The sequence below is a fragment of the Podarcis melisellensis genome (assembly GCF_964234715.1).
Source record: "Podarcis melisellensis genome assembly, chromosome: 2".
In the NCBI taxonomy this organism is placed as follows: Eukaryota; Metazoa; Chordata; class Lepidosauria; order Squamata; family Lacertidae; genus Podarcis; species Podarcis melisellensis.
In genome coordinates, this window is record NC_138529.1 from 10,423,503 (window position 1) to 10,449,946 (window position 26,444).

The window sequence follows — 26,444 nt, forward strand, 5'->3', positions numbered from 1 at the left end:
AGGCGGGAGCCTCGGCTGGGTTTTTATTGATATTCCACCGTTTAAAAACATTCCCTTCTGTAAGCATCCCGCTCCCCCCCCCAAAAAGACACCCCTTCTTCTTCTTCTTCTTTCCCTCTCTCCTCCTTGAGGCAACTGTGCCCCAAGCCCGCTGGCAGGAGCCGGTGCTGTTTTCTTTCAGTGGGTTTCTTTCCCGGTTTCCGTGTGCTTGGACACCTCGGCCTGACGGCGCGTTTATTTTTGGAACACGAGCTTCAAGAGAGGCCCTCACATATGGAAAAGTTTACGGAAATGAAGCCTTTAAGTTAGCTGCTCGCTTGAAATCTCGTGGCTTTAGCTGTTCAGGGCACTTGGCAGAACCCACGGCAGTGGGGAAAAGGGGGTGGATGGGGGGGAGGGAAGGGGGGGCGAAGGCGGAGTGAGCCAAAGTCCTCGCCGTTTTAAAGGAGCCGAGCGCAAAGGGGTTGCCCCCCCACCCCATACCGGTGGGCAGATTTGGCTGGGGCAGAAACCACAGAGGTGGTGCCCAGCATGGTTTTTCTTCTGTTTCCTTGCCACCGGCTGCCAGGGAGCACTGCCAGGGCGTGTGTGGGGCTAGGTAACCAACCACTGCTTCGAGGATGCCAAAGGATGTCTGTATTGTGCATGTCTGTGCCTTTCAGTTGTACGGTAAAGAGGTAAAGTGACCCCTGACCATTAGGTTCAGTCATGACCGACTCTGGGGCTGCGGCGCTCATCTCACTTTACTGGCCAAGGGAGCCGGCGTACAGCTTCTGGGTCATGTGGCCAGCATGACTAAGCCGCTTCTGGCGAACCAGAGCAGCGCACGGAAACGCCGTTTTTACCTTCCCCCCGGAGCGGTACCTATTTATCTACTTGCACTTGACGTGCTTTTGAACTGCTAGGTGGGCAGGAGCAGGGACCGAGCAACGGGAGCTCACCCCATCGCGGGGATTCGAACCGCCGACCTTCTGATCGGCAAGTCCTAGGCTCTGTGGTTTAACCCACAGCGCCACCCGCGTCCCTTCAGTTGTACGGTAGTGGGTCGTTTTTATTTTGCTCTCCCGCTTCCCCTTCTCTCCACACACCCCACACATTGTTCCTTCTCGCCCTGCAGCTGGCGTTCTTTGTGGCAGCATCGCCGAGGCCGCCCATGCCTTGCCTGTGGTACGCCTGATGCATTAGCCGCCTCAAACTGGCCTCATACTGGGGTGGAACCACATCCCGGTGGGAGAAGAAAAATGAAAGAAAGGGAGTGGGGAGGGAGAGGCAAAAAACCTAAAGAGGGAGTAGGGCAGGAGGCATGAAACAGAGGCGAAAGTAAGAGTGTGCAGTGCGCAGTGTGTGTGTGCGCGCGCTCATTAAAGAAGCGAGGGTATAGGGAGCGGAGGTGAAGAGTGAGTGATGGGCTGGGGGCTGGGGGTGGAATAGGGGGTAGCTCTGAGAGCCAGAGACACAGAGTCGGGAGGAAAAGGCGCTGCCTGGGCTGTTGTAAATTAGGCCTGTGGTGTTGGGTTCCATGTGGAAGATGTGAGCTCACATTCTACCCCCAGGGTGGTACAGCCCCAGCCAAGCGCTGGCAGCAAGAACATAAGCTCCATTTATCTGGGAACCTGAAATGACTCTTGATTTAAATCATATGGTAAAAAGTACCCAAAGAAGAAGGAGAAAAGAGAAAAAAAGGAGGGGGGGGGAACTTGCCTGCTTTTGGAGATGGTTCAAAAGGGAAAATACGAACACGCCTCGTGGAGAGAAAGGCTTAAAGGGACAGCGTCTCGGTTCCCAGTTTGCTAGGCAGGCTGGACCGTGTGTGTGTGTGTGTGTGTGTGTGTGTGTGTGTGTGTGTAAACTGAAGCAGCAGCAGTTCCAAACCCTCCTCAATTGGATTTGGGGACTGGCGCTGGATCTGGCTTCAAAATTATGGAACTCAGCTTCAAATTGCCCTGGGAAGGAAGGGCTTTGTAAGAGAGTAAGAAGCAGTTTTTCATAGGGAAACAGACTGGGACAGAGGCTTCAGCTTGCAAGGGCGATTGACGGGGGGCGGGGGGGGGGCATGAGCATCATTCCTCCTTCCCTAAGGGATTTCCAGTAACTCGTGCCTTCAGGGTAAAGACCTAATACAGTGGTACCTCAGGTTAAGTACTTAATTCGTTCCGGAGGTCCGTTCTTAACCTGAAATTGTTCTTAACCTGAAGCACCACTTTAGCTAATGGGGCCTCCTGCTGCCGCCGTGCCGCTGGAGCATAATTTCTGTTCTCATCCTGAAGCAAAGTTCTTAACCTGAAGCACTATTTCTGGGTTAGCGGAGTCTGTAACCTGAAGCGTATGTAACTGGAGCGTATGTAACCTGAGGTACTCCTGTACAGACATAAGACATAAGACAGTCTGTAAATCTGTTCTCTGAGGGGACCTACCTAGAGGGGAGCTCTTAGCTGGCTTCCTACTGCTGTCGGGTGGGGAATCGCTCTCTTTCCTTTGGGGAAAATGTCCCCTTTGTCCTTACATATTGTGTGTGGTGTTGAAAATGCCAAAGGCAAAAGAAAACCTTAAATATATCATTTTTAACTCTTGTGACTTGAGGGCAACCTCAGTATATAAACTGGGGTTTGTTTGTTTTTTGGCGATCAGCAGTTGAGGTCCTGTAGGGGATGCTACCACTGGGTGTTGACAGATGACATGCCCTTTTCAGTTGTGGTTCCCCTGAGTGGAAGGCCGTCAGCCTCCCTCATTTATTGACACCCAGGAGAAATTTGAAAACCTTCCTGTTAACCTGGACGTTTGATGGCTGGAGGGCGATGCTTCTAGCGACTGCGACATCATCACTGGCTGAGATAATGTTTGTAAATGCTCTTAAATAAATGTTTTATCATCGCTGTGTCTGCTTCCCTCCGCTCCTTCTGGAGGAAGGGCAGGATAGAAATCAATCAAATAAATAAATAAATAAATAAATAAATAAATAAATAAATAAATTGTTGTGGTTTGCCAGGTGTCTATGCTACAGAGAAGGATTGAGCAGGAAAAGCCTTTACTGGATAGATAGATAGATAGATAGATAGATAGATAGATAGATAGATAGATAGATAGATAGATAGATGATAGATAGATAGATGATAGATAGATGATTGATAGATAGATGATAGATAGATAGATAGATAGATAGATAGATAGATAGATAGATAGATAGATGATAGATAGATGATAGATAGATATAGATCTGTTCTTGTTTGCCTCCTGCCACATCATTGTAGTCTGTTCTCTGCCCCCCTGAAACCATGACTCTTTCTGGTTCTACTCTCCAGGACTCAATCCTGATAACTTAGTTCAATGCCAGGCCTGGTTCCTGAAAATCGGAAGGTCATGGGTACCCTTGATTGTGTGGCAAGTGCATCTCATTTACCACCGAATAACCCCACCCCCAGAAAACCAACCCCACACACCTGGTATTTTGGGACAGGATTTCTAGCCTAAGATGACTGGTTTCTGGACATGCTTCAGCATCAACAACGCTTATTTTGGAAATTTATGACCACCCACGTCCCTACTGCTTTTGCTAGTAAGTTTGTTGATGCTTTTTACCTGCACTGTGCCTGTACCCTTAAAAGCACTCTCACGTGCAGAAATTAAAAGAAATCAAGCTTTACCTTGTAAAAGTGGCACAAAAGGCTTTAGCTGCTAATTTCGGTGTGTTCCAGGCTGTTGCAGGCACAGGAGGATAAATAAAAGGTTGACAATCTTATTCCCAGGTTCCCTCTAAACCTGTCCACTCAGTTTCCCCTTCCTCAACTTCCTGCTTTCTCTCTATATGCATTGCTGTGGTCATTTTCCTGTAGTGGCCTCTTCACCTAATATGTGTGTTCACCTATTTTTGGGGGGGCGAAGACTCCTTTCAGAGCTTCAGGATCCCTGGAGGAGCTGCTCTCATCCTTATGGAAGAGAGAGAGGCCACATTTCATTTCTATGTACCCATTGAAGTCCATGACTCTGCCAACTTTCAGCTTCTTTTAGACAATGGGTATTCCTTCCCACAGTTTCTTTCTTATACTTTTGTTATGTACTGAGTTGAATAGGATCCAAAATGCAGCAGTCTGATTGGTCCTAGAACAATAGGATTCAGAATGCAGCAGTCTGATTGGTCCTAGAACAATAGGATTCAGAATGCAGCAGTCTGATTGGTCCTAGAACAATAGGATTCAGAATGCAGCAGTCTGATTGGTCTTAGAACAATGCAGCAGTATGATTGGTCCGCAGGAGCCACCCAATCCAGCTCCAGGTGGAAGTGAATCCACAACCTGATTGGCCTACAGGAGAATCCCGGAATTAGCCAATCACATGGGGCCCATTGTGTAAATAATGTATATAAAGTAGATATTTCGGGGGAACATTCATTACTCCTCACCACTATGAGCTGAATAAAGAGCATGAAATCCACTCTCGACTCCGAGTATATTTCAACTTTCCTTACTTTAGGAAATCTTAGCGTAAGGCCAAAATCACGTGTGCATAGTTACTTTCTCCGCTTTGAGCAATGCCCACTATTTGTCCACCTAGCCCATTACTGTTTACTCTGACTGGAAGCAGCTCTTTAGAGGAGAGGGGGGTGGCAGGGTTGTCAAATTTCATGTGCACCTTTGAAGTTCTCAGATGCGAGGCTGCCCAGGACTGCATTGCAATGCCATTGAAATTGTGAATCAGATTGACCGTCAGTTGGCCAGATCTGCAAGCTGTCGGGTAAGGAGAGCTTTGCAGTTGAACATCTGACCTGATCTATGCTCTCATAGGAGTTTCTCTTTTTACTTGTGCTTGGTCCTCAATTCATCCCTGCTCCGTTTCCCCTTGGATCAATGGCCCATGGGAGGAACGCCCCCATCCCCCAAAACCTTTGTTTTTAGAATCTCTGGTAGAATCTGCCTACATCACCAGCTACTTGATGGAGGTGGCAAGTATTAAACCTGGAGATTTATGTCCCGCATTTTTCGCTCTATTAGACGCACCGGACCATAAGACGCACCTAGTTTTTAGGGGAGGAAAACAATAAATAAGAAAGCAACACAAAGCCTCCTGAGCTAAGAGGGAGCACTCCTCTCTCTTCGCTCAGGAGGCTTTGCGGGGCTATCCCTGAAGCCAGGAGAGCAAGCGGGATCGGTGCACACCGATCCCTCTTGCCCTCCTGGCTTCAGCGAAAACAAGCCTCCTGGCTTTCCCCCCACCTCCCGCAAAAGCTGTGCGCTCTTTAGAGGGAGCACGGATCTTGGGGGCTTTTCTGGGAGGTATCCCTGCCAGGGATAGCTGCGCGAAGCCTCTGCAGGGCAGCAGGATGAAGGCTCCCTGCTGCCCTGCAGAGGCTTCGCGCCGCTAAGGCAGAAGCTAGAACAGCGAGAGGGAGCACTGCGCAGCGCTCCCTCTCGCTGTTCTGGCTTCTGGCTTAGCCTTGCAGCCTTCATTCGCTCCATAAGACGCGCACACACTTCCCCTTGCTTTTTAGGAGGGGAAAAGTGTGTCTTATAGAGCAAAAAACACGGTATTTATTGCACGCCATCCCTGAGCTCTTCTACTCAGCTATGCTCCCTTTAGCTAATGTGGGGGGGGGAGCACTCTCCCATTTGTCTACATGGTTGGGGGACAGTCTGATAGTGTATAACCCAGAACTTTCCCCCTCCCTTTTGCAATACCTGTCATACTGCCATTCCTTCCAACGTCCCCTATCTCTGGTGAAAAACTGGCAACGTCTGAGCAAAGCTTTTGTTGAAATTATAGGAAGTATTATATGTGCACCAATGTTGGAACACATATCTGCTCTTTTAAAAGATGGGGGAACCCAACACCTAGTGAAGCTGGGAAGGGTATGGCCAACGTTATTAGCTTTCTCCCCCACCCTTCAAGAGAACATGTATGTGCACACCAGCCCCGGTGTACATGCAAAAAAATTTTGTCGAGGAAAGGAGGGTGCAATATTTGTTGGATTGCGGGAGTCATCTCTCACCTGTACAAGAATGAGAGGTTGAAATATAAGAAGGGGCTGCCTCCCAAGCTTTTTGACTCTATGGGGAAATGGTGGGTGAAGAACTAAACGTTTAACTTCAAGTACAACACCCTCAAGTACAACATCCATGTCAAAGCATGTCAAAGTGCAAGTAGATAAATAGGTACTGCTCCGGCGGGAAGGTAAACGGCATTTCCGTGTGCTGTTCTGGTTCCCAGAAGTGGCTTAGTCACGCTGGCCACATGACCTGGAAGCTGTACGCCGGCTCCCTTGCTCAATAAAGCGAGATGAGCGCCGCAACCCCAGAGTCGGCCATGACTGGACCTAATGGTCAGTGTTATGTACTGAAGTTCTCACCCTGGGCCAGCAGGGGGATACTGTGGATAGTTTTCACTCAGGCCCACATATGCAAATAAGGGATTGAAAGTGACGTTCAGTGATTGGATAGTTACAGAAAATGGTTACTGTTGCGTTCTAGTGGAGCTCTATATAAGCAGGCTGGCTGAACCCTTCAGTTCAGTTCTGTTCTGGCCTGTGAATAAACAAGAGCTGTTTGAAGAATCGCAGTGTCGTCTGATATGTTCACCCACAACTTAACAGCCAGGGGTCCCTTTACCTTTACCTTTACAACACCCTCAGCTAGAACATGACTGATATTAATGTGCTTCTGGTGTGCTTCTTCTCTCCCATGCAGGACCGCACAACAGGAAGAGGAAGAAGAACAACAACACCTTCGCTGGGGGGCTGAGAACCTGCACAGACCACCACCACCACCATGGAACCACCTTCCCAGAGCAGTGACGGCACAACCCAAATCTTCTAAGGGGAATCTTGACTCTCTCTCTCAAGCCAGCTTCTCGTCCGCCCTCAGCCATGGCAGGAAACAAGGAGAGGGGCTGCTCTGGCGGAACCCCCCTGGCTCACGTGAACGGCTTCCCACCTGCGGTCTACCCTTTCCCTTTTCCCAACCCGCACTTCGAGGTGCTCACCAATGGAGGCTACTTCCGGAGCTACCCTAACGACCTGCCCAAGGAAATGGCATCACTGTGTGAGTTCCTTCGGCCGAAAGGGGTGATGCTGGCGGTGGGCGCTTGGGGCTTTGTTGCCAGGGTGGTATGGAGGCCAGGCTGACCTGACCATATAGAGATGCAGCTGCTGGGTGCTGAGTGTTGATTTCTGTTCTGGGCCCTGGAAAGATTTCCCCTGACACTGTTCCAGCCAAATGTAGAGCAGTGTTTTAGGTCTTCGGATTCACTGGCTGAAAGTTCATAAGCAGCACTGGCTTGGTATAGAGTCCCTGGTAGGAATCTCACTGGCAACAAGTCGATAAAAGAGTTTTGGGCCTCAGCATGGATTCTAAACTCCTTCTTCACAATGAGCTGCTTGCAGGGATGGGAGGAAAAGGGCTCAGTCCAGAGCAAAAGTGAGAAGGAGGTTATTGTTTTGTTTGGTACTTGTTCTTGTTCTTATTATTTATTTTGTGTGTGTGTGTTTTTGTCGTGTACTTTTATGCTGTGAACCTCCCTGAGATCTATGGATGAAGGGCGGTATGCAAATTTTAATAAGCATAAGTATAAGGAAAGCTATTGTAAGGCTGAAAGAGACAACACCTGTAGATGCATTACACCCTCAGGGTTTTACAGAAGTGTCTAGACAATAACTGAACCTGGTGGCAAAGGATTTGTGCGGGTGGACTCCTGTCTTGGGCTGCTTCTCCTGCACAATACTTTATTTAGGGTTAGGTGCTGTATAGATTAGCAGAACTCACAGGGTGGTTCTTCTTCACAGGTTCTACACAAGAGATAGGCATCCTTAGCCTAATTTTAAAAAGTATTCTGCAAGGAAGCAGTTCAAAGATCTTGACAAAGAGTGATCTGTCTGTCCCTTGGCTGCTGACCATAACTGTTAACTTTTCCCTTTTCTTGCAAGGAATCCAATTCGGAATAAGGGAATTAATAATAATAATAATAATAATAATAATAATAATAATAATAATAATAATAATAATTTATAACCTGTCCTCCCCAGCCGAAGCCAGGCTCAGAGCGTCTAACAACAGTAAAATAATACAGCATTCTAAAATCAATTCATTATAAAATCAGTTCAAATCAAATTAATGGCAACCATTGGGCTAGAGTTCTGTGAGGATTGCCAAAGGAGGGGGTCAGGCTGTGCCCTAGCCAAAGGCCTGGTGGAACTGCTCTGTCTTGCAGGCCCTGCAGAAAGATGTCAAGTCCCGCAGGGCCCTAGTCTCTTGTGACAGAGCGTCCCACCAGATTGGAGCCACAGCCGAAAAATTCCCCTTGAAAAAAAGGGAAACATTGACAGCTATGCCGCCGAGAGGTAAAAGTGAGAAAAAGGGGGTGGCAGGATGAGAAAAGTGGGTGATCTTTCTCAGTTGCCACCTCTTGCCCTGCTTTCTTCTGGCTTCATCCCTGACATTGCCCCCTGGATAGATTACCCCCAAAGGAATGCAGCCCTCAAGAGAAAAAAAGTTTGCCCACTTTGTGTCTGTACTCGAAAGGGCAATTCTTATGAGTTGACATTTGGACAGGTATTTCCACAGGGCAAATCAGTGCCGTGTGAGTGATCTGGCATACGCTGAGATGGTGATCGGCCTCACCTTAAAAAATGTGGCTTGAGCAAGGTGGAGAGCCCACGATCTGAATCTGAACATGTTGGCTAAGCTGTTGACTAGCTCTTTGAATTGTGCCTGGAAACTAACTGGCGCAGGTATTATGTGGTCATGGCTGCCCACGTTTTGATAGAAGGAGCATTGCACCATTTTTTAAACTAGCGGGACAATCTTCAAGGGCAGTCCCATGCAAAGCATATTGTAGTACATTAGTCCAGAATTTACCAAACGGTGATGAGTTGCCAAGTTCCTGGTAAACTATCAGAAAGCATGATTTAAATATGACCAGGTCTTCCTTCCAGCATGGAAGCTCTGTCGATATAGGTGTGCATAGCAATATTGTTGTATCAAAATGGCAAAGCCTCTTCACAGTCCATTACAGCCTAGTAAGAAAATCATATCAGCCAAAAGATATGCAATTCTTATATGCCTTTTGGTGCGGTGCTGAGTGCAGCTAGCTAAGAACCAAGGCTTGTATCTTGCCTGAATAGCGGCTGTCTGTCATTTGACATGCCTATCACACCATCACTGGGCACCCAAAGTTAGAGTGGGTTTTAGGCATATGTAAAGTCAAAGACTCTGAGCTCAGAATTATCACCAGATTGGAGGTTGGGGATACTGAACCCTGAGCTTAGAACACATATTCACGCAGCCATTTTAAAAATGGAACTACTGCCACACAGCGGCTTTCACAAGGCCATTTGGTTATGTCGAAACAGAAAGCCACCCTCCCATGCTGTTTTGCCATGATGTCAAAAAACAAGCAGTTTCCAGGACGCAGTAATTTTACGAGTCCATGTGTGTGTGGAAAAGCATTCCACCTCGCGGATATTTGGGGAAGGAGAGAATTCACAGTGGGTGGAGCGACTTGGCCCACACAGCAATCTTGGCTAGGAGCTTGACTTTTCAGGGAGCTATTTTGGGACGGATCCCACCCTGGGGAGGGCATCTGGCCTCTACCTTTTAGGGGACCTTGCGTCACCCTTGAGGAGCTGCTTTCCCCCAGTCTCACTGGAGGGGGCTCCAGGGGAAAACCTTAACTGTGGAGGTGCTCAGAGAAAGCCTTTTCTTTCTGTGTGTGCATGTCTCTTGTGTACACTGTGCCTCAATTTCACCGGGGCTTTTTTTGAACAGGGGGGTTAGGGGTGTTGTGCCCAGGGCTTGCTGGGTGTGGGTCTTAACTGGCTCCTGCTGGGTTCTGTGCTTCTGCTCCCCATACTTTGGGGCATGTTCCGACCGCTCTGCCCTTTCCCGCCCCAGGGTGTGCCCGGGCTCCGTGCCAGACCTCCAGGCTCGGCTCCTCCCGCCTGCCAATGCAGGGATTGGAGCCCTACATGCTTTCTCGCGTGCGGGTTCCAACACGCCAAAGCAGCGTCCCCACGCTGCAGGGCTGTCAGTCATTCATGCCTCCAGTTCACTGAATGCTTCTGTGCTTCAGAGCTGTGCGTATGTAAGCCTGCCTGTGCCTTTGTCTGAACAGCACTACCTTGGAGGAAGGGATGTGCCCTGGAAGCATGGTGCCCTTGTCCTGGACTCCGCTAAGCCCTTTCATTTTGACCTAGGCAGCCCCAGGTTACTTGGCGTCTTCTGTTGCTTTAGCTCTGCCAGCTGCAGCCCCCAAGCTCCTACTTCCAACCTGTCTGCATGTTGTTTGTCCACCAGGGGGCACCCTCTGCGTTCACGTGACTTGCGTCACATCTAATTCAATTGCACTTCACTGGGGTGCCGGGATCTCTTCTGAAATTGTGTTTTATTATCGGTGCCGATCGCATGGAGCTTTTTGCGGCGCCCAAGGCATACCTTGGCTTTGTTTTCAAATCTGCTCTTAGCTGGAATGCAAAAACCTTAACTGACTGCAGTGTGCATTTTAATTTCTCTTCCAAATCCCCTCCTTCATTAACAGCGTTCACATATCACATGCACACACATGTCACAGCCGGGGATCAAATGTGCTGTTCATTGTCACCCTGACACTGAATTCTTTCTTTCATCCTTTTAATTTCTAACCTGCCTTTCTGAAATCTAAGGCAGGGAAACTTACACAAAGCAATCCAATAAATTAAAAAGTGCCTGTGCCACTTAGCAACCTAAAACCAGCAGGAAGATCAACATTAGCATAGCTCTTCAGAAAAGGTGGTGCATTCCTTTTTTTCAAGCCTATAGATTGTTTTAGTATTTAGCAGCGCCTTTTGTGGAGGGAGTGCCACAGTTGTGCTAACAATTAGAAGGCACTGCATCTTCAACTTGTCAGCTTAACATCAGAAGGAGATGGCACAAAGCTGGCAGGGTCTCTCTTACCAATCCATAAAGGTAGGGAATAACATAGGAGAAGAAGGTGTTCCTTTAACATTGGCAAGGCCCAGGGACTTTAAGGGTTAAAGCTAGCATCTTGAATTGGGCTCAAGACAAGTGAGAAATGAATGGAGATCTTTCACTGCTCTGGAATATTGTTCCGCCTGCAGCTTGTTGTTGTTTAGTCGTTTAGTCATGTCCAACTCTTCATGACCCCATGGACCAGAGCACGCCACGCACTCCTGTCTTCCACTGCCTCCCGCAGTTTGGTCAAACTCATGTTGGTAGCTTTGAGAACACTGTCCAACCATCTCATCCTCTGTCGTCCCCTTCTCCTTGCGCCCTCCATCTTTCCCAACATCAGGGTCTATTCCAGGGACTCTTCTCATGAGGTGGTCAAAGTATTGGCACCTCAGCTTCAGGACCTGTCCTTCCAGTGAGCACTCAGGGCTGATTTCCTTCAGAAGGGATAGGCTTGATCTTCTTGCAGTCCATGGGACTCTCAAGAGTCTCCTCCAGCACCATAATTCAAAAGCATCAATTCTGCAGCTAGCCTCAGATAATCAAGGCTGCATTCTGTGCCAATCTAAGGTGCTGGATCACCTTCAGGAGAAACCCCCTAAGCAGACCAATACAGTGGCCTGAAAAATATAAGTTGTCAGGGAGAACTGAACTCTGGTAGAGTCAGCTTCCTTCCCTACTCCAAATCCCCAGGATGATGATACACTGCAGTTTGGTGGTGGTAATTAGTAACCGTGGTTCAAGTTCACTTTCACTCATTTGATACCTGCTGGAGAAGTCCTCCCGTAACAAAACTGTTGGTTCCCAATGAAGGTGCAGACCTCTTCAGGCAAGTCTTTGCAAATACCTGTTTACATAAAAGCAGTGAAATACTTATAATTATAATAGATATGTGGTGGTGGCGGCGGCGGAGGCAGCAGCAGGGTAGAGGGGTTGTAGTATAAGGACACACCTTACATTTGTGTTTGCTTTCTACGTGGGGAGGTTCAGAAAGCATCTGCATATAGGGGTGTTTTTCTGCTTTCTTGCGTGTGGATTCATGAGGGTGAGGGACTCTGAATCTCTCTCTCTTTCCCTGTGCCATAGTGAAACAGTGCATATATATCTGGAAGACCCAGAGCAGAGTTCAGACAGATCTCAGGAAAGTTCAAAGGAGCTGGTAGTCTATAGCAGGACTACTGCAATGCACTCTACATGGGGCTACCTTTGAAGGTGACCCGAAAACTGCAATTAATCCAGAAAGCGGCAGCTAGACTGGTGACTGGGAGTGCCCGCCGGGACCACATAACACCGGTCCTGAGAGATCTGCATTGGCTCCCAGTACGTTTCCAAGCACAATTCGAAGTGTTGGTGCTGACCTTTAAAGCCCTAAACAGCCTCGGTCCAGTATACCTGAAGGAGCGTCTCCACCCCCATCGTTCTGCCCAGACACTGAGGTCCAGCACTGAGGGCCTTCTGGCGGTTCCCTCATTGCGAGAAGTGAGGTTACAGGGAACCAGACAGAGGGCCTTCTCGGTAGTGGTGCCTGCCCTGTGGAACACACTCCCTTCAGATGTGAAGGAAATAAGCAGCTATCCTATATTTAAAAGACATCTGAAGGCAGCCCTGTTTAGGGACATTTTTAATATTTAATGCTGTATTGTTTTTAACACTCGATTGGGAGCCACCCAGAGTGGCTGGGGAAACTCAACCAGATGGGCGGGGTATAAATAATTTATTATTATTATTATTATTATTATTATTATTATTATTATTATTATTATTATTATTGCAGGAGTGCTGGAATGTATGGCAATCCAAATGTTGCTGGGTTCCAGTTTCCATCAGCCCCAGCCAGCAAGGACAGTGGACAAGGAGAGTGGGAGAAACATTTGTTGTTGTTTAGTCATTTGGTTGTGTCCGACTCTTTGTGACCCCCTGGACCAGAGCACGCCAGGCCCTCCTGTCTTCCACTGCCTCCCACAGTTTCGTCAAACTCATGCTGGTAGCTTCCAGAACACTGTCCAACCATCTCGTCCTCTGTCGTCCCCTTCTCCTTGTGCCCTCAATCTTTCCCAGCATCAGGGTCTTTTCCAGGGAGTCTTCTCTTCTCATGAGGTGGCCAAAGTATTGGAGCCTCAGCTTCAGGATCTGTCCTTCCAGTGAGCACTCAGGGCTGATTTCCTTCAGAATGGAGAGTTTTGATCTTCTTGCAGTCCATGGGACTCTCCTCCAGCACCAGGGAGCAACATACGGAAGCCCAAAGTTTCCCCACCCCTTGCTGAAAGTGAGAAAAAGGATAATGGGGTTGTGGGAGTGGATGACATAGGCAGCTCGTGTTTTACAAGGATGCCGGTAAGAAGGCAGAACCCTTAAATGTCATTGCCTCTCCGGTCAGGGAAGTTCATGAATGAGTAACCATGATGGTTCCTCTTCCTCCTAATCAGGGAAGATCCATTCAGGACACAGGAATGCATTCCTAACTAACCATCAGAGCAGTTCGGCTGGGAAGGTTTTCCTTGAACCTGTTCTTGAAAAGCTCTGACAGGTTTTAGGCTGAGGTCTTAGGGTGGGGTCATTTAAACGGTTCGTTTGGGTTCTGCCAAAGCTATATACAGCGCACAGTGCTTTGCGCTGTGTTATAGCTGTGTCCCTCTAGTGGATGCCTGTGGAACAACTTCGTTGCTTCTGCACTATCCAAAAGCTGTGATTCTGTCTGATGCAGTATCTCTCAGGTGACCCGAAGCAAAGCAGGGTGGAGCCTTGTAACTTCAGCAGCGGTAGAAAAACAAACAAACATGGAGGGAGAGGAGCGGTGTTTTTCAAGCCTTCACGTCAGGCTGCACCTGCCCAAAATCCTTCTCCTGTGTACCCCTTTTAAGAGTCCCTGTTCATCTTTTACATCCAGGCACCCTGAGTGTACTGACCTGGTGGAAATGACCCAATGCAAGCACATTTGTGCAGCCTGCACAAAGTGCTTGTCTGTTTGGCTTTCTTTCCACCTGGCTCCTGAAAACCTTTGCATATAAAAATGTAATGGGACATTAAACATTTAAACAACTTCCCTACACAGGGCTGCCTTCAGATGTCTTCTAAAGCTTGCATAATTACTTATCTCCTTGGCTCGTTTAACTTCGTACCCGCCAACGTTTCTCTGATGAAAGCAGGGGTGTCCTGCCATACCCTCCAACGTTTCTCTGATGAGGGACGTCCTAAGGAAAAGCGGGACATATCAAATCAGAAACTGGGATGGCTTCTGTAAATCTGGGACTTAGAGGGGCACTTAGATGGTCTGGGAATTGATTTGAAATGCAACTCTGCTTCCACCCTCAGGACTCATCCTAGTGCCTCTGAGCATAGGGAAAGTGCCTCCCCACCGTCGCTGACTAATCATGGCCAGGCCTCGCATATCTGGAACAGGAAGGGAATATTCCAGGGCGAGAGAGATTAAGGCCTTCCAGGCCAGTTTGAGCCCCAGTAAATCGGCTGCTAGGACCGAAGCACTGCACTCGCATCCCTGACTTCTCATCTAACAGCCGTCTGAGGCCCAGGACCGTGCTGGCTCCTCAAGCTGTTAAGCCCTTTTAGTGGCCGGGCCCCCGTTACGAGCGTTGAGGCCTGCTTTGGCCTGCACTGCCTGAAATGAATTGGGACTCCCTCCTGGCCAGCTGAATGAGCTGGCAGGGCGGCTGGAAATAATTATTTCATCTGGAAAGAGAGCGAGAAGCAAGGCCCAGGCAGAAGGGAGCAGTGCTGTCAGTTTCTCTCCCCACTCCGCTCCCTCCTCTCTCTCTCTCTCTCTCTCTCTCTCTCTCTCTCTCTCTCTCTCTCACACACACACACACACACACACACACACACACACCTCACACCTCTCACTCTTGGTTGGCTTCCCCCCCCCTCTGAAAGTCTGGAGATCCTGTCCCAAAACATCTTTGCTCCTCCCACGCTGCAGCCAGAAGTAGGGGAAGAGTGCTGGATTATAGGTCAGTTGAGATCAAAAAATGAGAACGGGAAGACTGTTGCTTTGTTTCCTGGACACAACGCACATCCTTTGCCATTTTCCTCCCTGCTGCAGAAGCCCAGACCTCCTACCCATTCAGGTCTGTTTTCCTCAAACAGAAGGATCTAGAGTTGCGGAGCCTAGCTCTCTCAACCTGCCTGCTCTTCAGGGTTTGCACAGATGTTCTGTTTGTCTGTTTTCCTTGGAGCAACGGGCGCAACATTCTCCTTATAGCCATACAACATGTTAGCCTGTCTTTCATTTTGTTGTTGTTTAGTCGTGTCCGACGCTTCGTGACCCCTTGGACCAGAGCACGCCAGGCACTCCTGTCTTCCACTGCCTCCCGCAGTTTGGTCAAACTCATGCTGGTAGCTTTGAGAACACTGTCCAACCATCTTGTCCTCTGTCGTCCCCTTCTCCTTGTGCCCTCCATCTTTCCCAACATCAGGGTCTTTTCCAGGGAGTCTTCTCTTCTCATGAGGTGGCCAAAGTATTGGAGCCTCAGCTTCAGGATCTGTCCTTCCAGTGAGCACTCAGGGCTGATTTCCTTCAGAATGGATCGGTTTGATCTTCTTGCAGCCCATGGGACTCTCAAGAGTCTCCTCCAGCCCCATAATTCAAAAGCATCAATTCTTCGGCGATCAGCCTTCTTTATGGTCCAGCTTTCACTTCCATACATCACTACTGGGAAAACCATAGCTTTTACTATATGGACCTTTGTTGGCAAGGTGATGTCTCTACTTTTTAAGATGCTGTCTAGGTTTGTCATTGCTTTTCTCCCAAGAAGCAGGAGTCTTTTAATTTCGTGGCTGCTGTCACCATCTGCAGTGATCATGGAGCCCAAGAAAGTAAAATCTCTCACTGCCTCCATTTCTTCCCCTTCTATTTACAAAGCACCCTAAGGAGGGAGCTCTTTGCAGTGGAGCAGCAGTGTGTGTTTGTTGGTGGGGGGAGAGAAATGGGTGTTTTTCACCCTTCCCAAGTTCCCCTTAGACCTGTGTTTGCAAGGTGAACATGGTTCTAGAACACTGGTCTGCTAAAAGCAGGGGAGGGGGATGACAAGTGTCATGATAAAAGTCACTGGCTGGGGAAAGGTTAAGTACCATTCCCCATGCCCATTCCCTTCTACAATGCATCTCTTCCCAAGAGTGCTTCGCAATGAGGAAGGGACTGTTGGGCTAAAGATGTGCTGTTCTACTTGGCCATTAGTATTATGCTGGTGTTTGTGTCCAATTCTACAGTTGAAGCCCAAAATCCCCATAAATGGAGGGGTGATGAAAACACCTGTTCACTTCTTATAAATAAGAGAGGGTAAGGAATAGGTGTCTGTTGCAGTGCTAAAGTGGGATGCACACATTTAAATGATAAGCAAATTGCAAAGAAAAACGTTTTTGCAAGTGGCAGGAAATTCGTGCAAGAGAAGTCTAATTTCATGCTTAGTCTGGTTAATAAAGGTCTGTACTGGAGCTCATCTGGTAATGTAGGAACATGCTTGCTCTGGAAAGAACGGACACAAATTAAAAGCAAACTGGGTTACGGGGTGAGGACATGCATGTCTTGCCATTAATGATGACACAGGCACTAGCCAGTAGCTGCTTTCGTCAGTCATGCAACCATCTGGCACACAGCAATCTCAGTGGCAGTGAAGGGGCTAGCTGTGTGAGGAAGAAGGCTCACATTTAATCAGCAGCCATTTAATCAAATTTCCTTCTAAAATGCTAGAAGAATGAGACCTCGCCACAACAGAAGCATCACTCAGAGGGAAGATATCCTTATCTCTTGCAACAAAACGGTTCCAAATGTGGTACTGTTTCTCCAAAGGAAAAGCCTTTACAAAGTCTTATTAAGCTGTTTTTGCTGGGCTTCTTTGTACTGTACTGGACGATGCCAGCCGTGGTCTGTGTTGAACCTGCCTAGGTTCAGGTTTCAAGAAAGCAAAAGGAACATACACCAACATCTGTTATGGCAAGCCGTCAGTGAGGCATGGTGTCATCAATATGCTGATGACACCATAGTTCTCTTTCTCCAAAACATCTGAATCAGGAGCAGCAGTCTTGGTTCTAAACCAGTGCCTTAATGCAGTAGTTGGCAGGATGAGGGCCAACAAAGTGATATTTCATCCTGGTAAGATAGGGGCTTTGTAGGTGACCAGTTCCCAGGTCCAGGAGTTAAAGAATTCACTGGTTCTGAATGGGCTTTTCCTGCACTGCAGACAGTGCCTACGTAATGTTTGGTGCAGTACCGGTACTTCCTTCCTCTGCTGTTGGGCAAACTTCACTGTGTTCCTTCCCCATTTCGTTATCCCCAGTCCACTAAGATGAGCAGACAACCTTGTAGCAGCTGTCCATTGGAACTGGCCTTGACTCTCCTGGCTGGGAGACGCTCATGGGAGAGGCCAAGTTTACAGCAGCTTCTGAGAGTGCTGCATGCCCCTTATCTCCATCCCTGTTTAATATTGTTCCTCCTCCTCCGCACAAGGCAGCTACTGGTGCTAAAGAGATGGGGGAGCTGGCCAACTATACTCCTCTCCCCCACAGGGCAGCATCCTTTGGTGGACAAGCAGGAAACAAGAGCGAAGACAGGACTCTCCAGGGCGGCTCTGTTTGAAAAAGTTCTTTATTGTGTACCCGGTTTTGCTTAGGCTAATCCTCAATCCCTTTGCATCCATCCCTCCTAGCTTTCCCAGTATCATGAACCTCGCAGCTGCCAAAAGCTGAGCGGGGTACAAGACAAAACTAGGGACTTTTCCCTGGATGGCTGGTTTGTAGGAGAAAAAGAAAAAGGACAGTTGTTGCTAATTTCTTGTGCAGGAGCCATATGTTTTCTTCCAAGGATACCTCTCTGGGGTTTTGTGGGGTGGGGTGGAGAGTATGCATTTTACCAGCAGTGTAGTTTGTGGCAAATGTTGGTCCTACTCAGAGTAGACCTGTTGAAATCCATAGACATGATTCACTTGGCTCCATTAATTTGGGTGGATCTGTTCTGCATAGAATTGGCACGGGATACTACTACCCAGTGGGCCAAGGTTAGGGGCTTGTTGTGGAACAGTGTCCTTTCCGGAGGGGCTAGTGTCCACTGATCCTCCATTTTGGCAGGAAGCCGGGTGGGCGAATGGGATCTAGAAAGCAAATTAGCTGTCACCCCGTCCCCCTGCTCTGTGCTTCCCCCTCATATTCTCGCTCTTGAATTCTGAATGTTTCAGTGTGTTTATGGCATCAATTTGGCTGGAATGCAGGAAGGTGCCTGAGGCTGTTCCCGTCTCCTCTGATGGCTCCAGAGAGAATCTGGCAATATGCTCCCCCCCCCCCTCCTGCCCCTCTGCCCCCCCAACACCTCCTTCCTCTCCTTCCTTTTGCACCCCCAGATTGTGTGAGCAGGGTTCAGAGCAACCCAGAAAGAGAAAAGCCTGCACTCTCAACACAGGAACCCAATGGGATCCACATTTTTTTTAAATACAGTTGGGAAAACCTGTGGACCTCCCAAAGTGGTTGGACTCTAACTCCCATCAGCCCCAGCCAGCATGGCCAATGGTAAAAGATGATGGGAGTTGTAGTCCGCCAACATCTGGAGGGCCCGAGCTTCCCCCATCCCCGTTTTATTTCCCTCCACACCTTTAGTCATTCATTGGGTGCAGGAAGCCTGCTGGAAATCCATACCCTATACAGTGGTACCTCGGGTTACATACGCTTCAGGTTACATACGCCTCAGGTTACAGACTCTACTAACCCAGAAATAGTACCTTGGGCTAAGAACTTTGCTTCAGGATGAGAACAGAAATCGTGCGGTGGCGGCAGCGGGAGGCCCCATTAGCTAAAGTGGTGCTTCAAGTTAAGAACGGACCTCCAGAACGAATTAAGTATTTAACCCGAGGTACCACTGTACTTTTCTGTGGAAGATGCGTAGCTGTAGGGAATAATTAATAAAGAGAAGGCATTCTGCACATGCATCTAGTGCCTAGGACTTGCCTATCAAAAGGTCAGCGGTTCAAATCCCCGCGACGGGGTGAGCTCCCATTGCTCGGTCCCTGCTCCTGCCAACCTAGCAGTTTGAAAGCACCTCAAAGTGCAAGTAGATAAATAGGTACCGCTCTGGCGGGAGGGTAAACAGTGTTTCTGTGCGCTGCTGTGGTTCGCTAGAAGCGGCTTATTCATGCTGGCCACATGGCCTGGAAGCTCCCTCAGCCAATAAAGCGAGATGAGCGCTGCAACCCCAGAGTTGGTCACGACGGGACCTAATGGTCAGGGGTCCCTTTACCTTTACTTTTACCACTGTACTTTTCTGTGGAAGATGCGTAGCTGTGGGGAATAATTAATAAAGAGCAGGCGTTCTGCACATGCATCTAGGACCTTCATTCTAGCTGCATTGAAAGACTGGCTAGTTCATGATGTGGGTTTAAGACCCAATGACAGCTATCAAAAGTGATTTGTGGGCCTGGGTGGTGAGCATTCACTCCTTCCTGAATTGAACAGGTGGGTCAGTTGGAGGCTAGCAAGGTAATGGTTTGACCAAAGGACTCTCTTGGTTCATTCCAGTTTCTGTATATGATTTGACAATGTTGAAGACTGCATTTTGTTCTGTTGTGGCAACAGGTGAAGAAATAATAACTGGGAAGAGTGCGTAAGCAAAATGACCTGTTCTCCTCCTCCTGCTGCTTCTCCTCCTGACTAGATGAGACCATCCTTCCAAGTCTATCAAGTGACACTGAGTCTCAACAGATGTCTCACTTTCCAAAATTAATACCTGTATGTGAACCAGGTACATAAACCTAGCTTGAGGCAACCAGGCTCTCTTGGGTGGAAACCAACCTGGAGGACAGGTAGATAAGATGCCAGGAGGTATACCTGCTTGTAAAACAGGAGTGGCCTTGTCTGGAAGAAAATAATTCAAAGGATGAGACTGACCTTCTTCAGCAGGAAATGCCAGCGTACAAATTCATTTGTGTTGTTAGGACTGCAAGCTTTTGATCACTTTAATCAACTCCTGCTGATATCAGCGAGGCTTACTTCATCTATGGTTTCCGAAGAACACTGCTTCCAACCATGTAAGCAGAGCATACCCACCATGGTTAATAGCCACTGATAGTGTCTGCCTCCATGAATTTGCCTAATCTTTCAAAGCCATCCAAGTCTGTCGCCATTATTGCCTCCAGTGGGAATGAGTTCTATAGTTTAGCGATGTGCTGTGTGAACAAGTACTTACTTTTTGTCTTTCCTGCACCCTCCGATGCTCAGCTTCATTGGATGTCCACGAGTTCTAGCATTATGCAGGAGGAAAAAAAATTCTCTAACCACTTTGTGCATGCCATGACTTCTACTCTCTATTACTTCTGCCATGTCACCTCTTATTCATCTTTTGCTTCAGCAAAGTTACTGCACCAGCTGCTTCCAGGTCACAGCTGTGGCATGCTTCGGTTCATGAGAACAGATGATAGAGCCTGAGACTCTGAATCTCAGGGTTGTGGGTTTGAACCCCACGTTGGGCAGATGTTTCCTTTATTGCGGGGGGTTGGATTAGATGACCCTCGGGTCCCTTCCAATTCTATGATTCTATAAACTGAAAAGCCCCAAATGCTGCGACCTTTCCTCATAGGGGAGCTGCTCTATCCCCCTGACCACGAATGCAGAAATGAGTCTGCACGTGGTTATATGTGATGGTGAAAAAGTTTGGGAAGCAGATTAATAGAGACAAACATGGTGTGGCACGACATGGGAGACATACGTATGGGGTCTTCTGCTGTTTAAAAAAATGCTTATATCAGCTGTGTGAAGGGCAATTTGAACTGAGACCATGGTTCTGGAAGAGAAGGTTTAAGACTTGATAAACACATCCACACCATTTTCCCAATTAAAATTAATTGGCACCAATGGGAGCGTTCTTCCAAAAGCAAACAACAGGCACAGGACAGGGACCGTAATCGTGTATGGGAGGGTGAAGGGTTAACAGCCTTCTTACCCTCCATCAGGGTCCCAGTTTGGATCGGGGCCTCTGCACCTGCTCTGTACTCTTAATAGCATGTGGCTGGGTCACATCAAAAGCCCATGTAGCCAAGCATCCTGTTCTTACAGCTGCCAACAAGAAGCTGGTAAGGACAACAGCACTCTCATCACTTGTGATTCCCAGTATTCACTATTGTCTCTGACAGAGGACATAGTGATCATAGTGATCTAATCCTCCTTTAAAGCCATTCACACAGACAGCTGTGAAGTCTTGCACACACACTTTTTTTAGTTTTCTGGTTTTGTGCAAATCTGAGAGACCAAAAGAAATGTGGATGCATGTGGGTGTTGTTATGAGAAATGAAAGTATTAATTTAAGGAAGTAGTGAGCATGGCAAGGGGAGTAGCAGAAAGTAGGTTGACCCACCCACTCTGAAACACTCTCTGAACCTGAGTGGAGTGGTCTGCAGCCCATATCTCCTAATCAGGTTGTCCATGTGTTGCATAAATGCAAATTTGCAGGGGGAAAACATCAAGGTTGGTGTTCATAGAATCATAGAATTGTAGAGTTGGAACGGACCCCAAGGTCATCTAGTGTTTGAGGGTAATGCCATGTGGACTATGCAAATTAGATGTGAGCACAAACAACAAGATGTAAACAAGCCCTGAGTGGTACACCAGGCAGGGTTGGAAAAGGTAAGGTGTGGGTAGTTGACTGGAAACAGTCTTGTGATGCAAGCATTGCGTGTTTTTGTGGGGAGCTTTTGTGCACCAGCTTGCCCACGTAAAGTTTTCTGAATGCTTCTGTCCAGTGTAAATAATTGGGCCACCCCTAGTCTTGGTTGGTGGCGCTGTGGGTTAAACCACAGAGCCTAGGACTTGCTGATCAGAAGGTCGGCGGTTCGAATCCCCGCAACGGGGTGTACTCCCATCGCTCAGTCCCTGCTCCTGCCAACCTAGCAGTTCGAAAGCACGTCAAAGTGCAAGTAGATAAATAGGTACCGCTCTGGCGGGAAGGTAAACAGCGTTTCTGTGTGCTGCTCTGGTTCGCCAGAAGCAGCTTAGTCATGCTGGCCACATGACCCGGAAGCTGTACGCTGGCTCCCTCGGCCAATAAAGCGAGATGAGCGCCGCAACCCCAGAGTTGGCCACGACTGGACCTGATGGTCAGGGGTCCCTTTACCTTTACCTTTTTTCCTTCACCAGACACAGAGAGGAAAGCCAGAGAATAGCTCCTTAAAGCCAGCAAGTGTGTCGACTCCTACCAGGTGTCGATGCCAGTGACTTTGCCATGCCCAAACCCATAGCCCCACAGCCCCAGCCAGCGGAAGAAGCTGTCAACATTGCTGCAACAGGAAACAGTCGTCAGCTTCTCCTCTGGTGGGAACTGAAGACTTGTTGTGCCCAGGATCAGTTCCCACAGCTGGAACTTCCTGGCGTCACTTAACGGGGTTCGCGCAATCTTTTTCGTTAGAAAGATGTGCCGGATCTAGGGTGGGACTAGAAGTTCTGAAAGATCGGAAGATCTTCTTCCAGTCTTCTCTCCCCCTCCACATCAACCCCAAGCATAATTTGTTCCTAGGCAAGGGAGAGAGGTGAATAGGCTCAATGATTTTACATTAACAGCCTAAGCCTAAAGCCTAAGAAAAACTATTTGCATTTCAAGGCTGCTGATTTCAATGGGATTAGGTGTGCTGAACTCTGCAGTGTGTGGGACTGTAAATGAGCAAACAGTTTGTGGGGACTCAGCTGCTTTCATGGGTCAGATGGGATGACAGCAAATACATTTTGAAATACCAACTTCAAAAGAAATTGTCGTTTCTCTGGAACCCTGAAATTATACTTCCATTCTCTCACACACGCATACATACAAACACACACACACTTGGCTTTTTGAGACTGTCAAAAGTTCACACCAAAAAAGTTTGAAGGTCTAATTCTCAAGGAAGGAAGGAAGGAGGGCAAGAAGGAAGGAGGGCAGTACTGTGCCAGCCATATGGATTCTCCTGGCTGTCAAACGTCAGTAGTTAGGTACAAATTCGATACTAATCTGTCCTGCCTTGGCACTGGAGGCCTGCAAGGGTGGGTTGAAGCCTGTTGTGATCAGGCTCAAACTGAATAAATAGACAGAAGGAAACCAGCAACTGGATAACTGGAAGGAGAACTAATGAAGGGCAGCGATAGAAAGACAGTAACTCCAGTTTACATATAGTGCCAGGTTCGAACTGAGTCATCTCCAATAAAATCATAGGTGAGGAGCCTGTGGCCCTCTGGATATTGCTGGACCACAACTCCCATCATCCCTGATCATTGGCAGTGCTGACTGAGGCTGATGGCAGCTGGAGACCAACAACACTTGGAGTGACAGGTTAGCTACCTCTGAGTTAAAGGATCTCAGGTAATAGGGCCACTTGGAGGCCTGGAAGGACCTCTCTGTCCAAGGATAGGGAAAGCCTCTACCTGTGTGGACAACACTGGACCCAATGGGCCACTGACTTGACTCTGTTTAAGACAGCTCTTGCGTATTCACTTGTAATGAAACAGGCTATTGCCGCAATAACCAGACTAATTTATCAGATGTCCCCACACTTTTTACAGCTGCAGACATGACACAGGTATTTTCCTGGAAGCTGGGGGTGTAATCTCAGGTTCCGGGGTCATTGGGACAAGATTGCTGTTAAGCTCCTTGGTGGTTCATGCATCCGTATGTGTTGAAGCGCTGAATTTTTTGAGATGAAGTCACTGCTCGTATTTACAATCAACCTCTCCTTCCCATCCACCACTTTCTCTATAGCTGATAATAATTGACTTTTCTGTTCTGGCTGACGGGTTGTTCTTGTGCAGTAGGAAAGTTTGCACACACCTCCACTTTCATGGAAAAGATGTTGCTTCTTTTTCTGTTCTGTGATGCAGAGTTGGAGAAGTGCCCCCTCTCAGTATGGGCTTCTGTTGGGTGTTGGGCAAGAGGCCATGGGTGTAGCCGGGGGGGGGGCAGGGGCCCCTAAATCAAATAAATACAAAACACTTAACTAAAAGTAGAAATTGTAGGAAGATTTTGACAGGTTTTTTTCTGAGCAGTTGGGGTCAAAAGAAAGTAATTTTAAACAACTGTTGTTGAGCCATTTTGTTCCGAATCTGCTAGACAGAGGATAGTGACAGGTGGGTGTCCTCCCCTCGACCCAACATAAATTCTGGATACACCCATGCAAGAGATTGAACATGGCAAGAGGCTTATTCTGAAGACCAAGCAATGCCAAGGGAGATTTGGTCTTCTGGATGGGCTTGGACTTGCAGGCAAATTTTAAAACAACAGAGAAACGTCTCCGAAAAAACGAGCAAGGACGCTGCAAGGTTGATGAGGACCGTGTACGTTGGGAACAAGAGAAAAATGCTCCCCCCTCTGACACACTTTTCTCTGCCCTCCTCATGTTAGCAGCAGGGCTGGCTGGCTGTGTGGGGACAATGGGGGAGAGCAAGTGAGGGAATGTCTGCGCACATGCTGCTCCTGCGCAGCACAGCCCCAGAGCCAGAGCCCGTGCAGAGATGCTTCTGGTTTGAATTAGCAGGCAGGCGGGTCAGGCTAATTGGGACCTTTCAGATCCCGCCAGTGCAAGTTAGAGGGATGCAGGAAAGAATCCCTTGTGGCCAGAGTCCCAGTCAGGCAAAGGAAAGCCACAAGGCAGGGGGGAAAGGGGGGAGGAGCTGCAGGGTAGAGTCATGTATCTGTACAGGCTTGGGGAGTTTTCGGGAAGAGCAGCAAGGGAGGGACAAGAAGCAGCCCCCACCTATATAAGGCAGAAGCTATCTGTGTTTGCGTTCAGAAAGTGATTAGTTAGTACCGGTTTGCACCCTTTAACCATAAGCTACCACCATAAGGGTGGCTGTACACAGTAGGTTTTTGTTTTTAAATCTAGTGTAGGCACTGGAAGCACAGGATCAGAAAAGGATTGGATTATTTAATCCGGGATAAAAAAAGGAGCATTTGTGAATGCTGATTTGCAGCCTTGGTGAGGGGAGGGGGAATTGAACTGTAGGGCTGCTTGAAAAGAGAGGAGACTGTGGTTTAGGGTGATGGATTTATCTCGAACCTAGAAGTTAGTTACAGAAATCCTATGGGGTAAGAAACAAGGAGTAAGACTGTCTTTCTCTCTCCTTGCTCCCCAAGCCTCCACTCGATCTGAGCCTGGCAGGGTAAGGGGCTAGGCCACTGTTTTATGGGTGCCCATCCTTGGGCAAATCCAAGGGATTCTTTCACTGGCTTGTGGCACCGTGTGGCTTGCGAGTTAAATCCGCCTTTCCATTCTGCCAGAACTTTTGCTTTGAGTTTTATTGTGGGGCTGCATTGATTCCTTCTCCCAAGCCTCTGAGCTCTGGAAATCTTCTGTCTGTTGCCACCCCCACAAACTGGCACAGATCATCAAGGGGGTGGGTGGCAGTGGTGGCGGGATGGGGGGCAGGGTAAAATCTGCTTGTGGAAGAATTCTCTGGCCACTTAATACATTTAAACACATGCAGATCAGAAGCTGTTTGCTGATTCGGCAAAGTTTTAAAACAAAACAGTTAAACAAAACAAAACAAAAAATCCTGTTTTTCGGTTAGGGTTAAAAAGCAGCATCAAAAATACCGGTTCAGAAGCGACTAGTTGCCCCCCCCCCCCTAGTGATGGGGAGATGGGGGTCTGTGGGGCTAGGGTGGTTGCTGTTTGCAAGGCTTTTTTCTTTTCTTTTCTGGAAACTGTGGGGCACCGGGAGGCTGTGGAAAAACTGAGCAGAAGGAAGGAGAGGGAGCAAGGGCCTGGTTTGGCTGCTGTGCTGCAGGCAGCGGAGGGAAGGACTGCCATGGAGCTGGGTCATGCGGAGGTTACTGCACCCAAAGGGGGTTCTTGCAGAGTTCATGCCGCTGGCTCGCTTGACGCTCGCTCGGCCTTCGCGCTGGAAGGAAAGGGAGAGGCTTCAGGGGGTGGGGGAATGGAGAAGAGCGGGGTGGAACAGCCTGGCCTGGCCTGGCCAGCTACTGGCAAGGAGCCTAGCCCAACCAGTGGAGAGGGAGCCGGGCCTAGCTCACGAGGGGGAAGCCCGGTTTAACCAGCAAGAAAAGCTAATGTTGCTTTGCCCCCAGCAGGTGAGGGGGCAGGAATTAAGTTTGGCTCAGCTGCTGGTGGGGCGGAGGGCCAGTTGGGGGGGGGGGGAGATGGGGATAGCTGAGCCAGGGCTAAAAAAAAGGGGGGTTCAAAAAGTAGGCCATCTCCAACTCAGCTAGCAAGTGTGTTTGTGTTGGCTTGCTAAATGGAAGCTGGGGACAGGGCAGAGAGGAGGGTTTTTTTAAAAGAGTATTTTGTGCGGTGTGAGTGTGTGTGCGAAAGAGAGGGGGAGAGAAAAGGACATTCCATCTGTTGGGGAGAAGCCAGGCACCATGTCATCATCATCATCATCATCATCATCATCATCATCATTATTATTATTTTACCACTATGTCATTTTTGGAGCATCTCAGCCATTGTCAGAGTGAAGAAGAAGTTGGCATAACTTCACCTGTTTTCGTTCTATTGAAAGGCTGGCCGGCACTAATAATAATAATAATAATAATAATAATAATAAT

The 26,444-nt window shown here is 48.3% G+C and overlaps 1 protein-coding gene across 2 annotated transcripts in view; it reads left to right on the forward strand.

Moving 5' to 3' along the window:
• Positions 1 to 26,444, forward strand: part of RARG (retinoic acid receptor gamma) — a 120,260-nt gene that overhangs the window by 40,498 nt on the left and 53,318 nt on the right. For both annotated transcript variants that reach the window (XM_081898817.1, XM_081898818.1), the window contains exon 2: positions 6,675 to 7,028. In XM_081898817.1, coding sequence (XP_081754943.1) covers positions 6,854 to 7,028 — 175 coding nt within the window. In that variant the 5' untranslated portion in view covers positions 6,675 to 6,853. The remainder of the gene's footprint in view (positions 1 to 6,674; positions 7,029 to 26,444) is intronic.